This window comes from Pongo pygmaeus, chromosome 3 (assembly GCF_028885625.2).
Source record: "Pongo pygmaeus isolate AG05252 chromosome 3, NHGRI_mPonPyg2-v2.0_pri, whole genome shotgun sequence".
Classification (NCBI taxonomy): domain Eukaryota; kingdom Metazoa; phylum Chordata; class Mammalia; order Primates; family Hominidae; genus Pongo; species Pongo pygmaeus.
Window position 1 is genome coordinate 47989408 of NC_072376.2, and position 22143 is coordinate 48011550.

Below are 22143 nucleotides of genomic sequence, written 5' to 3' on the forward strand. Positions count from 1 at the left end.
AGAATATACCTGATGGCAGCAGCATTTTTGCTCTTATTTTAAAGATTATTTAAAAATGTTTGTCTTGGAAGAAAGGGCAGTTAATATTTCAAGTACTCCATTCTGTAGGAGCAAATAAATTCCACCAAATAGTAGTCTTGAAATTAAATGTTCTTGATAAAGCAACAAGTTGTAATAAATGTCTATATTGGTTTTAATATTACTACATTTTGGATAGTAAAAGTACATTTACTGTTATGGGGGATCATGAAAACTATATAACAGTAAAGTCTTTAGATTTTAAAAGATTATTTACCCCAGGGTATTTTTATATAAAATATATATATATATATATATATTTCTTTTTACAGATTTAATGACTAAGAAATTAAATCATTTCCCCAGTGATAGTTTTATTACCAGCAGATGACAAGGGGGGAAAAAGACTAAAGTTAGCATCTTTGAGGCTATGTATTGATTTTCAACATTCAAAGTGTTTTTTAACATGTTTATTCTTGTGTGCACTAATAGAACTATAACAGTGTGGGCTGGGCACGGTGGCTTATGCCTGTAATCCCAGCACTTTGGGAGGCCAAGGCAGTGGGTCACCTGAGGTCAGGAGTTCGAGACCAGCCTGGCCAACATGGTGAAACCCCGTCTCTATTAAAAATACAAGAAAGTTAGCTGGGTGTGGTGGTGCACACTGGTAGTCCCAGCTGCTTGGGAGGCTCAGGCAGGAGAATTGCTTGAACCCAGGAGGTGGAAGCTGCAGTGGGTTGAGATAATGCCATTGCACTGCAGCTTGGGCAAAAGAAGGAGACTCTGCCTCAACAAAAAAAAAAGCTATAGAAATATGAACAACATGTTGGGGGAGGGGGGTTGATGATACAGTTTTATGTTTTTATTGAACTGATGTGCTTTATTTGACTATTTTGATTTTCTGAGACAGGGTCTTGCTCTGTCACCTATGCTGGAGTGCAGTGCTGCCATCACAGTTCACTGCAGCTTCTAACTCCTGGGCTCAAGTCATCATCCCAGCTCAGACTCTCAAGTAACTAGGACTATAGGTATGTGCCACCATCCCTGGCTTTTACTTGATTTTTGATTATAGACGATCTGTTTCTACTATGGAAACCTTTAAGGTCTTGAACCTTTTACAACTGCTGGATATCTGCTGTCTTATTTACTCATAGGTCCTGACATAGCACATCATTAAAAAACAAATTATTCCTTAACTGAAAGAAAAAAGACTCACTCTAAGTGACTTTTGACTTAAGCTATTTTAACAAGTAATAGATGTATATTTAAAAATTTTTTTAGAATCAGTTACTGATGCCTAATACAACTGAATATTTACCTCTGCTTCATTTTTTATTGTATTTACTTGGTTGATAAGTTTACAGTAGGCCTGGAACAGAAGCAGCAATTGAAAATGCAATTTGTATAATCTTCGGCAGAGCTCCAATTCCTAGAAATAAATAACATTACATTAAATTTAGGTGTTATTTTCTAGACAGCATATTTCCAATGAAAATTTATAGTTAAAATTGTCTTGTCGTTTATTTTTCTGCAGTAAGGAAGTTAATATGGTATGAAGCTGATGAAAGGCAGGTGAAATATGCTTTAAAGACTAAGATTAAAATAAAAACAAATATCACTGCTGGTTACATAATTCAGTTTTAATGTTAAGCACATTTTCACATTCTACAAATAGACTGTTTCAGCAGGCAATTAATAGGATACTTTAAAAAGGATTCATTAGAATTTAAAACTTTAAATTCATAATTAAAATAATCTACAAATGCAAAGACTTTTGCCCTCATTGAGATGTAGATATCACTGCATTTATCAACAAATGCTTGATAAAGCAAAGTGAAACCAGATAACCTCTTACCTAAAAAGTAAGAAAAGCTGTCTTTTAAAGTGAGTTCATTTTTCTAAAGAAAACCACTTGGTAATCTCATTGAAATGAAACTATGAAATTAACACGTGGGCCGAGCACGGTGGCTCACGCCTGTAATCCTAGCACTTTGCGAGGCCGAGGTGGGCAGATCACTTGAGCTCAGGAGTTTGAAACCAGCCTGGCCAATGTGGTGAAACCCCGTCTCTACTAAAAATACAAAAAAAAATTAGCTGGGCATGGTGGTGGGTGTATGTAATCCCAGCTACTGGGGAGGCTGAGGCAGGAGAATCGCTTGAACCCGGGAGGCAGAGGTTGCAGTGAGCCGAGATCATGCCACTGCCCTCCAGCCTGGGGAACAGAGCAAGCCTCCATCTCAAAAAAAAAAAATTGTGCACTTTGATTTTTTAAATTAAGAAATTTAAAAGGAGATATGTTTAAGAAAAAGGTGACTGCTGATTTTATGTATTTTAACATCTCACTATTTTAAAAGAACCAACATTTCATGGATTAGGGCTTTGCAAAACTGAAGCACATACTACTTGTAAAGTAGTCCATGACAAAACATTGCTGGGTCACAAATGGACAAATGGCAGATGAAAACCAGTTTGTCTGGCAAGGGTGAGTAGTCTATAAATCAAGACAGGTCACTTACTGCTAGTATTTCCATTTGCTAAGCAAGAAGGTGATCAGGTCACAAAAAATACAAAGGAAGAAAAAGACCAAGAATTAGTGTAAGAAATCATTTTAACTAGGGTCACAGATGTTCCAGGTAAAGTGAAGAACATATATTTATACCCCAAAGAAAATTATACGAAGTTATTTCCAGAATATTTACTGCAACGATTCAGGGTGTTTTTAAACACTTTGCCAAATAATAAATTACATTTAGGCTATGACTTATTTCTGTGTAAAAGCTACAATGAATACAACTGAACTATTGTGATCTTGGTAAATTTGGCTATCCAGGTTTAAAAAAAAAAAAAACCGAAACCCAACTGTAATAAAACTTCCATTTGTAAACTGGAAAACTTATGATTAGAAAATAAGAAACAAATTAATTACTGTTACTTCTCAGAAAAGAATTGGCTTATAATCGTACATAATAAATACTTATCCATCACCATCAAAAGACTATCTCTAGGGTGGCTCATTGCAGGCTTCCTATCCTTTACTGTCTAATTAGGTCCTACTTTGCCATAACTGGTGCTGAGCCACAGGGTGGAATATCAAAAGCAGATGCACGTTCTAAATTGCATTCCAAATGTACTTCCGTAAGTTTCAGAAACTTAACCCGACCAGGTTTGAATCAACATAATGTATGTAAAACACAGAGTAAAAATTTATGAACCATCTTAAAAACCATATGAAAACATGTACAGCAACTTGGATCTGGTCTCATTACGAGGAGAATGACTTCTAATTAAAACAACAATTGTTATACTGTAAATGTACCTTCTGAAAGTCATTCTTAAGCTTGCTTTTCTAAATAGTTTCCTGCGAAGGACTGTTTTTCATAAAGTTTATTCCTATCAATTTAGAAGGGATTTGCTAAATAAGCAAAGGTGAACTTTAGCTCCATGCTGCTTACCATAAATTACGTGGATGCTCATCCAATAAACATCAGTTGAGCACAATCCAAGGTCAAGCATATTCCATATCTAAATTTCTGAGGGTTTAGTTCATACAGTTTATTTCATATGGAAATTAACAATTTGAATTTTAAATACCTTTCCTCATTTCTATTAGCACAAATAAAGTAGAACTGATTCTACAAGCATATATGCCTAGCCTCTACTTTGGGATGTAATGGAACATAAACTGCTGATAAAGTTTATGATCGTAATTATAGGAAATAACACAAATGTAATGAATTTTACAGCTCTGAATTACCAGCAATTACTCTAAATATGCTAACAGTGCAGTTTTTGTGGATGAGTGTGTGTGTGTGTATATATATATGCACATTTTAAAGTATATTAAAATTTGCACATTCTTTTATTCATCTAACAAATATTTGACTGCTTATTATGCAAAAGACAAGACTGGTACACAAGGACAGATCAAGTTGCATAAAAAGAGTCTTCCACCCTCAAAACAGTTGAATATGAAAGGTGAGCTGAAATAAAAATGAAAGTGTTAAATGTTCAGTTTCCACTTAGTAGAAAACCTCAAGCTATGTTAACTGACTTGGTCTTAAGATGGATATAATTTTCTTCAAGGTAGAGGGGATATAAAAAAATCACTTAATATAAACACCTAGTTTTTGTAGGAAAAAAGGTTACATTACTTGCTGAAGCGATGCAGTTAAACAGTGGCAAAGACAGAATTAGAACCAAAGGATTCTGGTCTAGGGTTAATTCCTTATCTTCGTTTCTTTACATAGATGACTTAGCAGTTTCTTTTTAACATTAGTGCAGGATTTGGAGTCAGCCTGCCTAGGTTTCAATCTTGGTTTCACTATTTGCTGATTTTAGATAAATTGGCTTCTCTGAGCCTCAGTTTCCTCATCTTCAAAACCAGGATAATTAGAGCAACTACTTGCCTGAGTTGTAAGGATAAAGAAACTATAGAGGCTGGCAAATAGTTAACACTTAGCAAGTATACTATTGTTTTCTCAACACTGCAGTTTTTGCAGAACTTCAACTTTTTACTATAATAGTATAACCTAATAATAGTATAACCTTTACAGACACTAGAAATCTGTAATAATATAACCAAAGGTGGAATATAAAAGACCGGAATTCTGATGTCAAATGGAAATAAATTTCAGTGATGAATGTATTTTCCCCTATGAAGCTGCACTTCCACTGGAATAATTTGTAGGCCCTAACTTATCCTCACGTACTACAATGTATGTGTTTATGTATGTGCACCTTTCTAAGAAAATATAATGCTGTTGTTTTCACTGAGCCTTATATTAGATAAAAACATTATAATTTATCCAATTCTAATTTTACCTTTAACATGGATATATTATATCATGTTATTCTTAGGTTTGCTTTCTTGACCAATTTATCTAACAGAATAGCAGAATACTAACATGGGACAAATTTTTCTTTAAGAGGCACATGCAACTAAAAGCCGACCTGGACTGTCCAGATATCCATCAAGCTTATCTATTGAATGTTATTAAGCTTCAGTCACAAGCTGGTCGTTCATTTTTATTAAAGTGAATTTTTCATTATGAAACCAGTATTTCATTGAGCTTTTACAAAGATTGTTTGATAACCAAAATGAAAAGTTTTACAAATATTCTTATTTTTAGAAATAATCAATCAAATAAGGGTATTTGAACACATGCATTGTTTTACCTGATATGGAAATGTATGTTGCAAAAACAAGAAAAAGAAACTTACTTGTGCATCTGTGTTTATCCTATACATGTCTTCTTTGGCACCAAATGTCCTCTTACAATCATCTAGCCACTAAAAATAAGTAACAGTAACGTTTAATATGCACAATGAAATGGGTAGTGTAACAGCCTGTCCATATACAACACCAAACTTAAAGTTAACTTGAAGTTCTAGGATTGGTTGTAGACCTAGACTTTTATCTCCATTCAAGCCAAATAATTTATATGGAACTAACAAAAGCAGGGATAGCATTAATATAACAAGAGGCACACACTTGTGACAGCTATACTAAGAAAACCCATTCCATTCTAGGGACCTGTGATGTTCCATTTCAGTAAAGGATATTCTTCATTTTGCAGGTTTTATGAAAATCTGCACAACCTATGCCTGACCTTTGTGTAACGTAAGACGGGGAAAGGAAAGATGTGCTTCCCCTCTGATCAATTTAATAAAGACAACTTAGAATTAAGTAGGTCTGTTTGTTTATGAGAAGTGTAATTCTCAGAAGACTAGTGTCAGTTTTAAATTTGTGAACCGGCAATCAAGATCCATTTTAAATCTTGTTTTTCTTTTCTTTCTTTTTGGACAGCAATGAATGACAAACATGTTATTTCCAAACAATACTGGATGCAGAAGCCAAATGTGGTTTTTCCTTCTCTGGTCGGCGGGTATTCCTAATGTTGATATAAAAGTACAGGCTGGGTGTGGTGGCTTCTGCCTGTAATCCCAGAGCTTTGGGAGGCTGAGCGGGGAGGACTGCTTGAGGGCAGGAGTTCAAGACCATCCTGGGCAACATAGGGAGACCCTGTCTCTAAAAAAATAAAATTAAAAGGAATACTTCAAAAATAATTTAAAGTACATTTTCTTCAGCAAAATATAAATAAAACAATAGCACCGTGGTATAGTAGAAAAGAACGCTGGACTCACAGAATTTCCAAGCTGAAGTAAAAGCTAAGTGCATTCAAGGTGTAAGCTCCTAGCTTTGGACAGTTTGATGATATTATCAGTTGTTTTGACTTCTAAGTTCTTTTTTTTAAATTATACTATTAAACAATACAACTAATATATATATATATGAAGTCATTAGGACTTTGAGAAACTCAGACTAGCTGCATTAAACAGCTACTCTGAAAGTATTTTAGTATTCGACATTTAACATTCTCTATTGTAGCTTATGTTGTACCCACAAATAATTAAAATTAGACATTTCAGTTATTTCAAAAATGATCTCTTTGACCTTATTTTTCTTTTATTCCAGTCTCTCAGATTTCACCGGCCCTTAGGCTATTTGCTTGACAGCATCTCTGAAGAAAAACATGTTAAGCTTTTCTAGTGAGATACAGCTGATGGCAGCCATTGTCAAAAGCTATCAATCAGTGGATTTCTTTGTATCAGCAAAATGCAGTTGACATCTAACATGGAACCTGTGCATTAATCTTTATTCATACAAAATGTTAAAATGTTTATACACTTAATTATCCCTTATCTTGTCCAGTTTGTCCAAGTATACTAATAAATTTGAAAATAATTTCAGTTGATTATTTAATGGCTTATTTTTATACTGTGTAGCTAATGATACAGCCTTTTGGGGGGTACTATTCAAAGTAATTATTGCTGATTTTTATTCTGTTAAAAAACAAACCCCAGCCATATAGTCCTGTGGCTGCACACTGGCCTGAGAGATACAGGTCCACACCTTTCCAGCCAGAGCATACAAGACACGGTAGTTTGTGCACAGAACACCCTCCAGTTCACATCTAATCAGTCTTCCTGTCACGGCATTTTCTTTATTCAAGGTTCAAATGAAGGTTAAAATTTAACTGTCGAGGTTCTACTTCTAGGTGTGATGGAGTAGCCTGTATAGGACCAATCCTGCAAGGACAACGATGGAAGCTGAATCCTATCGGCCAAACTTGAACCGGCCAAACTTGAACCATTAGAGAAAAGTACCAGAGTGAGCCCAATACCCGCCCCAGTGCTTACTCTAGGTGTATTCATATTCACGTCCCTGCGCATAGAGGCTGGGCAGAAAGCAGTGGCCTAGAGTTTATGCCCTACAGTTTCACTGGGCTGGGAAAACAGTTTTCAAAGATAGATAGATAGATAGATAGATAGTGAGATATTGAGGGCCAATATCCTGGAGAAAAGAGAATTGCAGAGAAGTGACCCCAATAGTCTCTGTGCAGTCTCCCCTTGGAACACTTGCTGTTCCTGTTTATTATCTGCAGGGGGAGAGGCTACAAAACCACACAGCAGCCCCTGGGAGACTGAGAAGGTCGGCAGAGACTGCTGGTGTCTCATTGCTGGAGAGAGAAAAATCTTTCAATTCACTTGTGAGCCTTAGAAGTCTTGAATAATAATAAAAAGAATGTATAACTCAAAAACTAATAATAGGAAAATTAAATAGGGCAGACAGTAAATATTTTAGGCTTTGCAAAACATACAGTCTTTGTAACTATTGTTACAGTGCAAACATAGCCATGGACAATATGTAAGTAAGCCAGATAGCTGTTTTCTACTAATTTTATTTACAAACATAGGCAGTGGGCCAGATATAACTTGACAGCTGTAGTTTGCTAACCTGTGTTCAAGAAGTTTGTAAGCACTATTAGTTGTTTGAATTTCCATATAAATTTTAGAATCAGCTTGTCAATTTCCATTAATATTCCATCTGAGATTTTGAATGAGACTGCATTAAACCTATAGACCATTTTGGGGGAAAATGACATCTTTACCATATTGAGTCTTCTAATTGATAAACATGGTATATAGTCCTCCATTTAGGTGGTCTTTCATTTTTCTCAATATTTGTAGTTTTCTGTATAGAGGTACAGCATATCTTTAGACAGATTTATTTGTAGGTATTTGATATTTTCCTATTATAAATGGTATCTATTGCTTTAAAACCAACCACCCTAAAACTTAATGGCTTCAAACAACCAAAATGAATCTATGTGCTGGCTGGGAGTTTCTTCTGGTCTTGCCTAGGGTCACTCATGAGTCTACAGTCATTGATGGCTTGATTGGGGAAGCGGCGGGGTTGAAGTTCCAAGATGGCTTCACTCATATTGTCTTGCATACTGACTGTCAATGGAACGCCTCTGTTCTCCCCTACATGGCCTCATCTTCCAGCAGGCTAGAGGTCAAATAGTTTCCCAGAGTTTATCCCAGTTTGCACTCCGACCAGTATGATGGCAAAAGCAGACATCACAAAACACCACTTCAGGACTAGTCTTGGAAGTTACACAGCATTGCTTCTGAACTTGATTGGTTAGAGCAAATCACAAGGCCATCCCAAATTTAAGAGATGGTGAAATGGACTCTGTCTCTTCATGGGAAGAATAGCAAAGTCACATTGCAAAGGGGTGTGGCCACAGAGAAGCATGATTCATTGGGACCAGTATTTTAACAATCTACCTTTGCTTCTAGTAGGCAATGATTTCTGAAGATACAAAAACCATAACCATGATGGAAAAGGCCGATAACCTGGACTTATTAAAATTAAAAACTTTTGTTCATCAAAAAATGCTACTAAGATAGCAAAACTGCTAGCCACAGAGAAGGAATAATCTTTGCAATACATACATCCAAAAAAGGGCTTGCATTTAGGATAAAGAGCCCCTACAAATCAATAAGAAAAACCCAATTGATTTACAAAAATGAGTAACGTACTTGAAGCCACAATTCACAAAATATCTTAAATGAAGAGATCCATTTGAAAAGGGGCTCAAATATTAGTCATCAGGGAAATGCAAAATAGTACCATGAGATACCACCACACACTTCCATTTTTCATTTTTCATAGGTCTATACATGTCACAGATATTTACTACTTACTAATGAAAGACCCATCTAGAAAAATAATTGCCTACTGTATGCAGTTTGTGTGAAAGAGAGAAACTATTTTCTGTTCTGTCCCTCCCAATTGAAAACGTGCTGGATTTACTCTTAGGGAAGGAACAGAGCTAAGAACCTTTGTCAGAGGTTGTGGATTTCCTAGACCACAATTCTCTAATGCACTGAGAAATACTGCTTCAATTTCCCCACTTGGAATGTTGACAGCAGTGACATAGTCTCCACAGAGAAGCTTTTTACAAAGCTATGGTTTTCCATTGTGCTGTTAGAGGGCTGATTTTTAAAAGCCAAAGGTAGGAATTTGCTGGATAGAGAACTCAAAGAACTTGCTGCTCTCAGGAAAACCCTGAGGCAGGTGCTGAGAGGTCTTCTTTTCTGTCTGGGCTATTCTGCTGCCAGGATTACCCTTCCAGTGTCAAGAGCAAACCACTTTTCGCACATGGTAAAAAGAGACTGACCTGCTCAGCGGCTTCTCTTTTCACATTGTATGTATCCAGGTGTTCTTGCAACTCCAAAACACCAAACTTGAGTGTTTCCAGCAAACCACATGACATCAGCTGTCAAATCAGAAATATTGATCCAGGTTATCATTTCTGATTGAAATCATGAGACTCACAAAATCATGAGACTTTTCAGTCATGGAATACCTGTTAGTTGGTTTTTTGATATTCTCTTAACTCTACTCTGTCCCATACTAAGAGCTGAGCTCTCACTGGAACAGAGTAGGAGTGCAGTGAGACTTGAGAAGGGTCAGGAAGGACATCCTCAAGTGTTTTCAAAGACGTCATGCCAGACCAGTACATACCTCAAAGGTATCAACCTTGAAGCTTTTTAAACCTTAGCTCTTTAAATATCTTAATATATAATCTAGAAGTGTGCTTAGAAATAAATCAGGAAATGAACCAGGAGGCCTGGGTATTTCACGGGTGGAGGTTTAGGCATCTCCTACCCATTTTATTTAAGAATAAAAAAATTACCCATCTCTAGAGCATGACTTTTTAGTTTTCCCATCAAGGACTCTGTGGAGGGTAAGGGCAGGAAGGAGTCAGAATCAGAAATAGTCACAAGTTGCTGCATCTAATATACTAGAATTGTAGTTTGCCAAATATTTATAATCATGTTGAAAATATGAACCTTTATACCATAAAATTCAGAATTACTTAGAAAAAAAGACTTACTGAATGATGCCATTCCAATGTAGTCTTTATAATAAACCTGCATGTAAAAACTTACTGTTTCAGCATCCACAAAGACTGTTGGGCATTCTGAACACATCATCATCACTTCCAAGGAACTTTTAAATTTGGTACCAATGCGTTGCAGACTATCACCAAGAAAGCTGACTGCCTCATTAGTTATTTCTCCAAACTTTCTTTGAATTGTCTATGGACAAAAGCAGAAGAAAGGGTTTAGTGTTTCATAAGAAGGCCTTTTTTCACCTTTAAGTAAAGAAGCATAATAGGGTGGACTTTTATTTTAAAATTATAATGATATATAGAATTCTAATCATTGATCTATAAATCCATATTTTTAGGTATTTCCTTAGAAAACATTAATTTCTAAAAAGAAAAATTTACAAAACAGTCTTACTGAAAAAATGATATATGCCATTCATCTCCCTATTCCTGAGATTTTTTCATCAGGGGGCAGACGGATGCATGCTGTACATTCTTAGCAATGAAAGTCCTCACCTGTCTTGAGGAAGTTGTTCATCAAAAGTTATTACCTGAAAGAAACTTTCAGTAAATGTAGTTTACTATTCTTGGCTATGGGCTGCCATCTGGCTTAACTTTAGGTAAAGTCATAAAAATGTATTAAGAGTAATATCTTCTGAGTCCAAGAATATTCATTTCCATAAAACAGACAGTGCCTGACTCATAGTAAGTCAATCAATTAGACTATATTATCAGTAGTATAATTATTATATCAATGGTTAAAGTATACCTACTTATATATGTGTTGCACTGTTAGGTGGCATTATGATTAAAATAAAAAGCATAAATCCACACTTTCAGCCATCATGAAACTTACAACATCAATAAGAATATGAGTAGAAAAACCAAGTAGTGATGCAATAAGTACAGAATTAAATAAGCGCTCCCGTTAATGAGCACTAAAGAACTTCCAGGAGAGAGAGACTGGAGGGTGGAGTGGTTGGGAAGGCTCCGGTAAGAAAATGTATTTAGCTGAGTCTTCCAAGATGGGCAAAATTTGGGAGGAGAAAAGGGAGGAAAGGTGGTAGATAGTTCAGAGGATAATAACTTAAATGGTGGCATTTTTCTGTGCCTTAGTTTCCCTCTCCACTGAATGCTAAAAATCAAATCTACATTCCATAGTTGTAGTGTCAGAACACTTACTATAAAGCTCTTTAGCACAGTGCCTAGCACGTAGTGGGTACTCAATAAATTTTAGCTTATATTATCTTTATTATTGGGGAGGAAGCAACCTTAACAGCTAAAAATTTTAAGGTCCTCACAAAGTCATAAAAGTGTCCATTACTTTAAGCCTTGATTATAAACTGATTTATGATATATTAACTGTAAAAGCTCCCTGAATGCAGAGCTTAGGCCTTTATTTCTTTGGTATCCTGATGGTGCCTAAGCATACTGCAGAAAACATATCAGACATTGTTTTGAAGTTTTATTCTAATTGCCTTAGGGGAGAAATCTGTACCAGTCATTGTGTAATATACCAGCAGTACCATAATGTCACAGTGTCAATGTAAGTAATACCATTAGCTTAGAAAAAAAAATTTGTTAAAACTGGTAGGAATATTAAAATTGGACATGCTGATTTTAGAAGAAAAACTGTAACTTGATTAGGTAACTATAATATGAATTCAGAAACCCTGAACCTCACTGACCTGAAACAGCCTAGAAAACACATGAAAAGTAAACACTGCAGAGGACCCGTCGGTGTCAGACAGCATCTGATTGACGTGGCAGCGCCAGGCTTCCTCTTCATCATCATATGCCACGGGCTGAAAGGCGGCTATGATGGCAGAAAGAAATGGTGACGGCAGAGGCGACGTCTGTACTTCTGGAAAACCATCTTGCTCTTCTTCATCTTGACTATTAACACAGATATCACAAATATCATCACACTATCTCAGAAAAAAAGAATAGGCTCAATCACGTAAGACAGCTTAAGTCATTTGACAGGTTATTTTTATTCATACATACACACTGATTTAGAAAATGTACAACAACCTAAATCTTGTAAGAAAGTGTGAATAAGTGAATTCCTGTTCTTTCTAGTTAGCATTTTTAGAATTAGAACTCTAATTTCAAGCAACTACCTTAAAATAACCCAAGTCCTACAATATGCCACCACTGTGGATTCATTTTAGTAACTTCTATGAATAATACCAATTAGAATGCTTTCATTTTCAATGGTCAATTTTGGAGGCTTTTATTTGAACAGCCTCACATTGGTGATAATAATATTCTTAAAGTTTTGATCATGGTCTTTTGTGTTAAGGGCTATGTTAGGGGCCTCCTATGGATAATTTCATTCAGTCTTCACAACTACATGAGGATTAGGTTCTATTATTATCTTGATTTTAAAGCTGAAACGAAAAGTTCAGTAAGGTTAAATAATACGTCTAGTTACTGGGTAAGAAATGACAGAGCCAGAATTTGAACCCAGGACTACGGGTCCAAATGCTATTAGCCAGGAAACACATAGCTAGCTCAGCTATTTCATAAGCACATACTATGTTCCTAGCAATATGGCCGATAATAGATTTGACTCCAAAGAAACATAAGACCTGGCCATTTCCCTCAAATAATTTATAATCCCAAAAGTCAGATTATACAAACAAAAATGAACAATGGAAAAAGATGAAGATGTATTTGGGTTGGACGTTCTACAACTCTCGGCCATAAAAATGAAGAACTATTGAGTCTGACACTTCATAAAAAAGAAATGTGTTATTCAAGGTCTTAAAATTGCGTGTTTCACATTACAAGCTAGTTCTATAAGGCTTTACAGAAATTTTGGAGCAATGCATATGGAAGAGAGGGACCCGAGTAAAGACTGGAGAAAACAATCAAAATAAAGCAGACATCTGAAGTGAAAACAAATGAGACCTCAAAAAGGTTAATTTTAAAACTGTCACTGTGGTGATGATTTTAACACGTATACTAATAAGCTAGGGTAGATAATCTGTACACTTAGTAGGAATGCTCCATTCTATTTCAGCTGCAGTACTTGGCCAAAGTCAACTGTTTGGCTTCAGCCTTTTAGAAAGCCAAATAGCTGAATAACATCGTTTCTGGCATCCCTGAACTTGTGCATGATTAATGATTGAGTGGTTGCATGGGCTACTGCTATATTCAAATCAGTAATATGAAAAAGGTGTATCACTAAGATTTATTGTTAATATCTGATTATATCTTTTCAAATATAGGTAAGTATTCTTGATATGTTGATGGTAAAAAAAAATCTCCAATGTGTTGTATATGTTAAAACTCTATTATCATATGAAGTATAAAGGTGTAATTTTTATTGTAAAATTCTGAAATACTCGATAATTATTAAATATTAATTTTATATAAAAACAGTTATCCAGGAGCTCCAAATTGTTGAATGGGGAAATAGATACACTCACAGAGTGCATGAAGTTAGATACCTTTATAAAAAACATAATATTGAACCACAAATATTTATGAAATTTAAATAGTGGATATTCTATTATAATTCTAAGTGTTAAAGAATTATTTGGTTTATGAGTTTCATAACAGCCACCAAAATTTCCCCTAAAAGCTATATATAATAATTGATTATTCAAGTTAGTCCTTGAGTAAAGAAAAAGTTCCAGTTGAGAATTCTTCATACTTTCTGGTAATAAATTTTTTATGTATGGAGCATAAACATTTAAAAGGAGCAATCTAGCATCTAAGAAATAATTGCTTCTGCCTATTATAGAAATAAAACTTTAAAAATATGACCACTGATCATGAAACTATAAAACAATTTTTTGGAATATATTTTAGATTTAAATTGTGGTATCACGGAAGTTCATTCCAATATTGATTTTAACATTTGGTCGTTTGGCATCTGCCAAAACAGATATTTGGTGTGCTTCTAAATGTGGAATACCACTTACTATGCTTTGAAAATAGCCTAATTGTTTTTCTTTATGGGAATGTCCATAATCGAAGAAATATCCCATTAGAGTAAAGCATTTTATCTTTAAAAACGAAGATAGTATGATTCTAGACTAAAACACACAAAGTATGATTACAGACTGAAACACACAAAGAAATGAAAGTAAGTAAACTGGAATAGAGGGGCACTCTTTGGAAGGAATAGGGGAGAGATTATCACCTCACTACGGTGTTTATGATACTGTATTCTCACCTAGACAGTCCGGAGAAATCCGCTTCTTCTTCTTCACATCTTTCATCTAGCTCTTTCAGAGCTAAGGTAACATCTTCTTCACAGATTGACTCGGGGTAGCTTTCAGGAGCTAGAGGCTCTGGCATTTCAGTTTCTTCTAAATCAAGAATTCCTTGACACACAAGAGAATCCTGCTGTTCTTGAATTATATAGGACCCTTCATCTTCAAAGGTTGTAACATGTTCCTCCTTTAATACTGAACTTGTATCCTACAAAACAATCATATTTTTAGTGAACTATAAAAACATAAAAAAAGAATTTTACAACACAATAAATAAGTATTGCCATCCATCTAAGTCTGTTTTATTAAGTGGTGTTCATTTATACAGTCTGTCACCCAGGCTGGAGTGGAGTGCAATGGCGTGATCTTGGCTCACTGCAATCTCCGCCTCTCAGGTTCAAGCGATTCTCCTGCCTCAGCCTCCCAAGTAGTTAGGACTACAGGCACATGCCACCATGCCCAGCTAATTTTTTTTTGTATTTTTTAGTAGAGATGGGGTTTCACCATGTTAGCCAGAATGGTCTCGATCTCTTGACCTTGTGATCTGCCCGCCTTGGCCTCCCAAAGTGCTGGGATTACAGGTGTGAACCACTGTACCCGGCCACTTTTATAGTTTTTGAATCAGTTATAAATTTTTTTAACGGTCATAGGTTTAAAATATTTTGAAATTAAAATATATCACCTATTATATAGAAACACTGAGGACTTTTTTTCTCTTCAGTAACAGGATTTAGGTGTTTACTTAGAAATATGTGCTTTGGTAAAATATCTTCTCTCATATATGTTCTAACTCTACACAAGTAAAACTTTGTATTATTAGTATAAATCGTCTCCTGTTTGAAATGTCATTTCTTTCATTACACTGGAACACAGTATATTCTGGATATAAGTAGGAGAGATGACTCAAAATAGTTAACCCACTCGTCCTGTGGGGCTGCCACACAGCAGGAATAGGTACTGACCAATCAGAAGGATGCTGAACCTAGACAACTAGGGTGGCCTTACTACAAAACCTCATTTTGGCTTTGAGTATTGATAAAGCTTCATCACTGAGCTACAGTTCAGAAGACATTAGGACACTTTAGATAATTATACTTTTGAAAATTAAACTATCACAAGCTCATTATCAAAAAAGACTATATTCTCCTCATTTGAAGTAAACAATAATGAAAATATATGTTATAAAGCATACTAGTGGTGTGCCTTTTCTATCCACTGTAATGTTACTGAAACAATGTTGCTATGTGATAGACAAGTGGTAGAGGCTCAAGAGATATTGGTTGAATGAGCTGCTACTATTAAAAAAGGAAAACACTTTCAAAGCTTATATGATGATGGTATCAACACTAGTTTTTAGTTTATTGGTTTAATCAATTTGAAAATAAGTACTAATGGTCATAGTTTTAGGAATAAAGATCAGCTTCTTTTGAGTATTTGGACCTAAGTTACTTCTCAGCTGTAGAGTAGCTCCTTATCTCTTTTTCATGGATAAAAATAGAATTTTCCTTCCAAAATAAGAAAAGTAAGAGAAAGTCAGAGCCTATAACCCTAGACTAGCCCGGGCCTTATTCATATGTAAAACTCATCCATAAAATGAAGGATTTTGACTAGATTCTGGGCTGAGTGCTCTGGTATAAATAATTCCTAACTGCAAATAGTTTATAATCTAGCCTAACAGGGTTAGGCTAGTAAGTGAATGACAATAACATATACCAGAGTATGGTAAATGTACAGTAAATACTATCAGCAACAACAAATGGGTGCTGGTACTCAATGATGGGAAAGCTCACATCTAGTTGAGGCAACTGAGGTGAGTCTCCTTGGAAGAAACAGCATGTTTTGACAAACATGAGGTAGGGATGATATTGCATGGAAAGTGATTAGAAGATATCAAAGGCACAGAAATAACGCCATGAAAACACAAAGTGTATAAGGGAACACTGGTCTGGATTTAGTTAAGCAGGGAAAGCAGCAAACTCTGAGTCTTTACTTTACATTAAATATAATATAGTACGATTATTTCTTAATTCTTCCACCAGTTTATATTCAATATACTCTAAGGTTTCCAGATGAATTTTCTAAAAAAATATTTGGTCATTATTTGGAAAGATAATCTATGTGACAGTACCAGAGACACTTCTACCCCTAGAATATTTATTGGCATGAATTTTTCCTTCTACATCAACATGAACATACTATGTTATCTCAACCCAGACTTAGTTCAATGCCCTCACTTTTCATTAGTTCACACCTGCAGTGGATTGTCATTTTTTCTTGAATAATAATTTCAAGATGATATTTTATCTGTAGTTAGTATTATATAACATACAATGAGATTTTCTAGTAATGCCTATATATCATGAAGAAAGTGCTTTTGGGGCTGATAGAATGGATTCCATTGTTTATATGTAGATTATGAGAATCAAATTTTCTTGTACTTCACCTTATTAGACAATGACACATGCACATATGCTTTGTTACAAAGATTTCTATCCTATAAGGAATAATTTGTCATCCATGAGGTGGATTCCAAGCTATCATAAATAATAAAAGAAACCCTCTGTGAGTAAATACAAGTGAAGAACTTAATCCCCTCTTGAGATCAGAGTGTAACGTGTGTATATTACAGAGAAGAAAGGGACACCCAGCTCTAAAGTTTGTCATGACAGAAGATGCTTTAGCCTACTCCATTTTATCTTTCCAATATTAACATGATTTAAGGGAAGACATTCAAATAAACATTTTTAGGAGTGGATTTATTCCTTTAATTCACAAAACATTTCACCCATTAAAATTAATTATATTCTTTGTCTTAAGAAGTTGCTTTAAAAATAATTATGGTTTTATTTCATTATCTTGGTGCTTTTCTACTTTTTTTTTGGTACAACAGGCAATTTTGGGTCATTTGACACTATTTGGCAAAACAGAGAAAAACAAATTAGGCCAATATATCCAACAGATATAAGGCTGTCATATTCCCTGTGGATAGCCATTCTTTTGGTGATAGTTTTAATATCAGTAGAACTGTTTCTAAATGAAATACCATGCTTTCAAAATATCCCTTTCATTCTCATCCACTGGTGTTACGGTGTATGGTGTGATCCAAACTAGGCACTGTAGTTTGGCTTAATAACTAATAAACCTCCCAACAACTGAAAGGAATATAGTCTACTTAAAACCCATCTCTAAATTCCATTAGTTCTCTCCTGTAAACATTTCTCATGTTTGTGCCCTTAGTCAGGCCCTGCTAAATTCTTGCTAATATTCTTCCAGCTTAGCTCGTTCATCTCCTCCAATCCACCCTCAATGCCTCTGCCTTAGAGACTTCACTACCAACAATGAGGCTGCAAACCTTCTGCGATTATCCCTAACTGCAAGCTCTATGTGTCAGGGACTAGAACCTACTTTCCATTTTCGACAAAAAAGGCCAAAGTTATAAAAAATAATCAGATCATGTTCTTCTTCAATGGTTACCTGCTGTGTGGCCTGTGACACATGTCATGACAGTGCCTTGGCCCACCCCTCTCCTTTCTGTTCACCTGTGTTCCAGCCTCCGGCCAGTTTTCTGTACTTCAGATATATCAGGGCCTTTTAAACTGCTGCTTCCTCTGCCTGGAACCTTCTCCCTCCAGATCTTCAAGGGGTGGGCTGGTTCTTATCATTTAGGTTTCACCTTAAATGCTACCCCTAACTTTCTCCTTCACTCAAGTCCACATTACTGTTAGATTTTCTTAGTATGATGAATAAGATGAGCACTTTCTGACATATTATTTACATTTTGTTTTACCTGCTTATTATCTGTCTCTCCTACTAGAATGAAGCTCCATTAAACCCAAAGCCTTTGTCTGTGTCACAGTTGCCATGGGCCCCATGCCTAGCCCAGTGCCTAGCACGAGGTAGCGGCTCAGTAGATACCGGTCACATAAATGAATGCTCACATGCCATGTAGTTCCATCTTGGTATCTGGTACAGTGCTTGTTACTTAATAGGTATCTCTTGAAAGGATAAAAATTCGAATATCTTTCTGTTATCTCAAGATAAAGTCTTAAGTCTTTAGTGTGGCATATAGGACTTCTCCTGTCTTGGATCCCATTCATCGCTCCTATTGCTATTCCTCTTCCTCCTCCCATTTTACTCTCTGGAAATACTCAATTTCCTGCTTTTAGCTAGACACGTCATGCTGTTTCACACTGCCATCCCTTTCTACATTGTGTCCCTCTGCCTGGAATGTCCCAGATGCCATGAAACCTGTCCTTTCTTACCATCACTCCCAGTGCACAGCTGATCACTTTCCTCTCAGTTTTCATAAAGCCTTGAACCTATTATTGAATTTTCCATACTGAAATGTAATTTCTTTTTTTTTTTTTTTAATTTTTTATTTTTGAGATGGAGTCTCACTCTGTTGCCAGGCTGAAGTGCAGTGGCGCGATCTCGGCTCACTGTAACCTCCACCTCCCACATTCAAGTGATTCTCCTGCCTCAGCCTCCCGAGTAGATGGGACTACAGGTGCACGCCACCAGGCCCAGCTAATTTTTGTATTTTTAGTAGAGACGGGGTTTCACCATGTTCACCAGGATGGTCTTAATCTCTCTCTCTCTCTTTTTTTTTTTGGGACAGAGTCTCGCACTGTTGCCAGGCTAGAGTGCAATGGTGACATCTCAGCTCACTGCAACCTCCGCCTCCCGGGTTCAAGTGATTCTCCTGCCTCAGCCTTCCGAGTAGCTGGGACTACAGGTGCGCACCACCACACCCAGCTAATTTTTGTATTTTTAGTAGAGATGGAGTTTCACCATGTTGGCCAGATGGTCTCGATCTCCTGACCTCATGATCCGCCCACCTCGGCCTCCCAAAGTGCTGGGATTACAGGCATGAGCCACAGTGCCCGGCCTGAAATGAAATTTTTTTAAAAGCCTTCTCTGTCTTAATAGGCAGCAAGAGAACGTTCTCTGAAAACAGGGCCATCCATGCCCTATTCTTCTTTCTGGCACCTAGCTGAATGCCTGGCATCTACTGAAACCACAATAAATATTTGTTGAATTGAATGATCTAAACCTTAGCCATATGAGTATGAGCATTTTAAAGATGGCTTGCTAATAAGGAAGCCAAAGTGCCTTCATTTCAAAATATGTCTGGTTACTGTTAACGTTCAAATATGTACAAGAGTCAGCCTAATAAGAACACAATAGTGTTTTATCACCTTACAAATATAATAAGATCTGATACCTAGATTAGATCTAATAACTATATTAATTTGATGAACAGTGACAAAATACAGCATTTCCTAATATTTACCAAGGAATAAAAAAAGCACATATGGCAGAGCTATAGCAATTACATTTTTTTAAAAGTATAATAATCTTTAAAAAAAAAAACACTAATACTTACTTATTTTTGGTCAGTCATTAGCTTCAAATCTGGCTTACTTCTCACAGGCCTTTCCAAAAAACATAATACTAGTGGTTCCAAAATCTTTTTAAAAGATTTCATTTAACAACTGCTAAAAACCACAGCTGGCCTGAGGTTTTAATCCCAATCACAGCACCAATCACATAAACCCAACACAAAGCAAAAAGAGAAGAAAAAACCAAAGCAGTCCTTCTAAGAAAATACAGTGCAATAGATGATGCTCGCCAACCCCAGAGAAGCGTCTGTACATTAACCTCACCATGTTCTGCAATGCAAACTGCTCATTAAAAACACTCAAGATTATTTTTAACCTGTAGGTCATTTCCTTAATCTATCAACTTAAGAAAAAATCAGATTTGACTATTTCATTTAAAATAACTCAACAGGTTAGAAATACTGGAAACAAATCAATTTCAAAACTTTTTTGACAGAAAAGCGGGAGCTATAAAAGAGTGCTAAAAAGAGCCCAGATTGGCCATGCACCAGCCCCCATTTCTCCCCACCTCAGGCAGCCGGCTGTTAGCATTATCTAGAGAAGCCTCCAAAGTTGGGGTCTCATCCCTGATTTGAAGCACTTCCTCTGTTGTGATGCTGCCAGTGGAATCTTGAGACTGGAGAAGTAAGTCAGGATGGTCTGGTATTGTTTCATCAGTGGCAGAATCACTGTTTAACTAAAAAGAGAAAGAGTAAAATAAGGTATTCATTTATGAGTCAAAAGCCACAAGAAACATTCTCTATCATAAAATATTTTAGGGGCTTTGTTATAAAGAGCTTCTGAGATTTCCTAAAACCGTGTTTCTTTCCTTCCAGTCTACACCAGAATGGGTGTTGTTAGGGTAAGTAGCTAATCCCTCGGTAGAACTAAGTATGCATTAATACAGGCTAAATTTTGCTAAACAAAAACTATCAAAGTGGAAGAGCTCTATGTAACTATGTTAACCTTGAGCTGAAATTCATATTGGAGCTGAATTCAAATTCATTCATGGAGGACCAAGATTTATGTGGCACGGTTAAGTGAATGGGCACTAGAGATAGACCGCATGATTCAAATCTACTTACTAGCTATGTGTCCTGGGATAAGACATGTAATATGCAGATTTGCAATAACCATACTTTCCTTGTGTTAGGAGGAGAGTTATGGTGACTAATACACGTAAAACACCTTGAACAGGGCCGGGTGCATCGTAGACAGTAAGTGGTAACGTATTATGGCTGCCATTAGCAGCAGCAGTTGGTCATTGAACACTTAAATGGGAGAGGGGCAGTTAGTGGAAAGACAAACTAGGGCATCAATGAGATGTAAAAACAGGAGAGATGACTGGACGCCAACCACAAACTGACAACTTGACATTGTGCCTAAAGCAGCTCAGGCCCTGCCATTCAACATCACTGCCAGCACTTTACCAGCAGGCCGAGTGGAGCAAATGGATCTAAATTAAAGGTAGGTGGCTGGGTGTGGTGGCTCATGCCTGTGATCCCGCCACTTTGGGAGGCCGAGGTGGGAGGATCACTTGAGGCTGGGAGTTCAAGACTAACCTGGGCCACATAGCAAGACCCCATCTCTACAAAAAATTTAAAAAATTAGCTGTGCATATGTGGCATGCACCTGTAGTCCTAGCTACTTGAGAAGCTGAGGCAAGAGGATCACTTGAGACCTGGAGTTTAAGAATACAGTGAGCTATGGTTGCGCCACTGCACTCCAGCCTGGGTGATGGTGTGAGACCCTGTGCCCAAAGAATAAAAAAAGGAGGCATTCCTGTAAGAGCTGTGTGACCATAGCTGGTGCCTGGTCTCCACTGGTTGCTTCCTTGTCACATGTACCAGGGTAGCTATTCCATGTGCCTTCTCCTTCTTTACAGTGCCATCTTCAAGTTCCAACCCTACCACTGGCTTTTCTTGCACCCGTACTCTTCTGAAATAACAGGCTACTCTTGCAGCTTTCATTTTCCACTCACTCTTTACTTGATCTTGAAAGGGACCAAACTTGTGCTCTGTTTTTCCACACTACGCTAACTAGGAAAGAAAAGTGAGTGGTGAATTAAATGGTGTTGGTGCTCACACTGATACCAAAAATATGTTATCACTGAAGGCCTCTAATAGGGCCCAAAACAACTTACTGTGACTAGGAAAGCAGCAAGAGAAATTATATTTTAGCAGCTAATAGGTGTGCAGTATCAACCTAATAAGTTTAGTGCCGTCATGAATAACAACACGGTACTCCATTAGTGCTGCAATCTTGCAG

At 36.5% G+C, this 22143-nt stretch overlaps 1 protein-coding gene across 6 annotated transcripts in view; it reads right to left on the reverse strand.

Moving 5' to 3' along the window:
* FRYL (FRY like transcription coactivator) overlaps nt 1-22143 on the reverse strand; it is a 276010-nt gene that overhangs the window by 2679 nt on the left and 251188 nt on the right. For all 6 annotated transcript variants that reach the window (XM_063663636.1, XM_063663634.1, XM_054486860.1 and 3 more), the window contains 8 exons: nt 20405-20572; nt 14455-14702; nt 11954-12161; nt 10324-10473; nt 9549-9647; nt 5239-5307; nt 2535-2552; nt 1337-1447 (listed from right to left, as the gene is read on the reverse strand). In XM_063663636.1, coding sequence (XP_063519706.1) covers nt 1337-1447; nt 2535-2552; nt 5239-5307; nt 9549-9647; nt 10324-10473; nt 11954-12161; nt 14455-14702; nt 20405-20572 — 1071 coding nt within the window. The remainder of the gene's footprint in view (nt 1-1336; nt 1448-2534; nt 2553-5238; nt 5308-9548; nt 9648-10323; nt 10474-11953; nt 12162-14454; nt 14703-20404; nt 20573-22143) is intronic.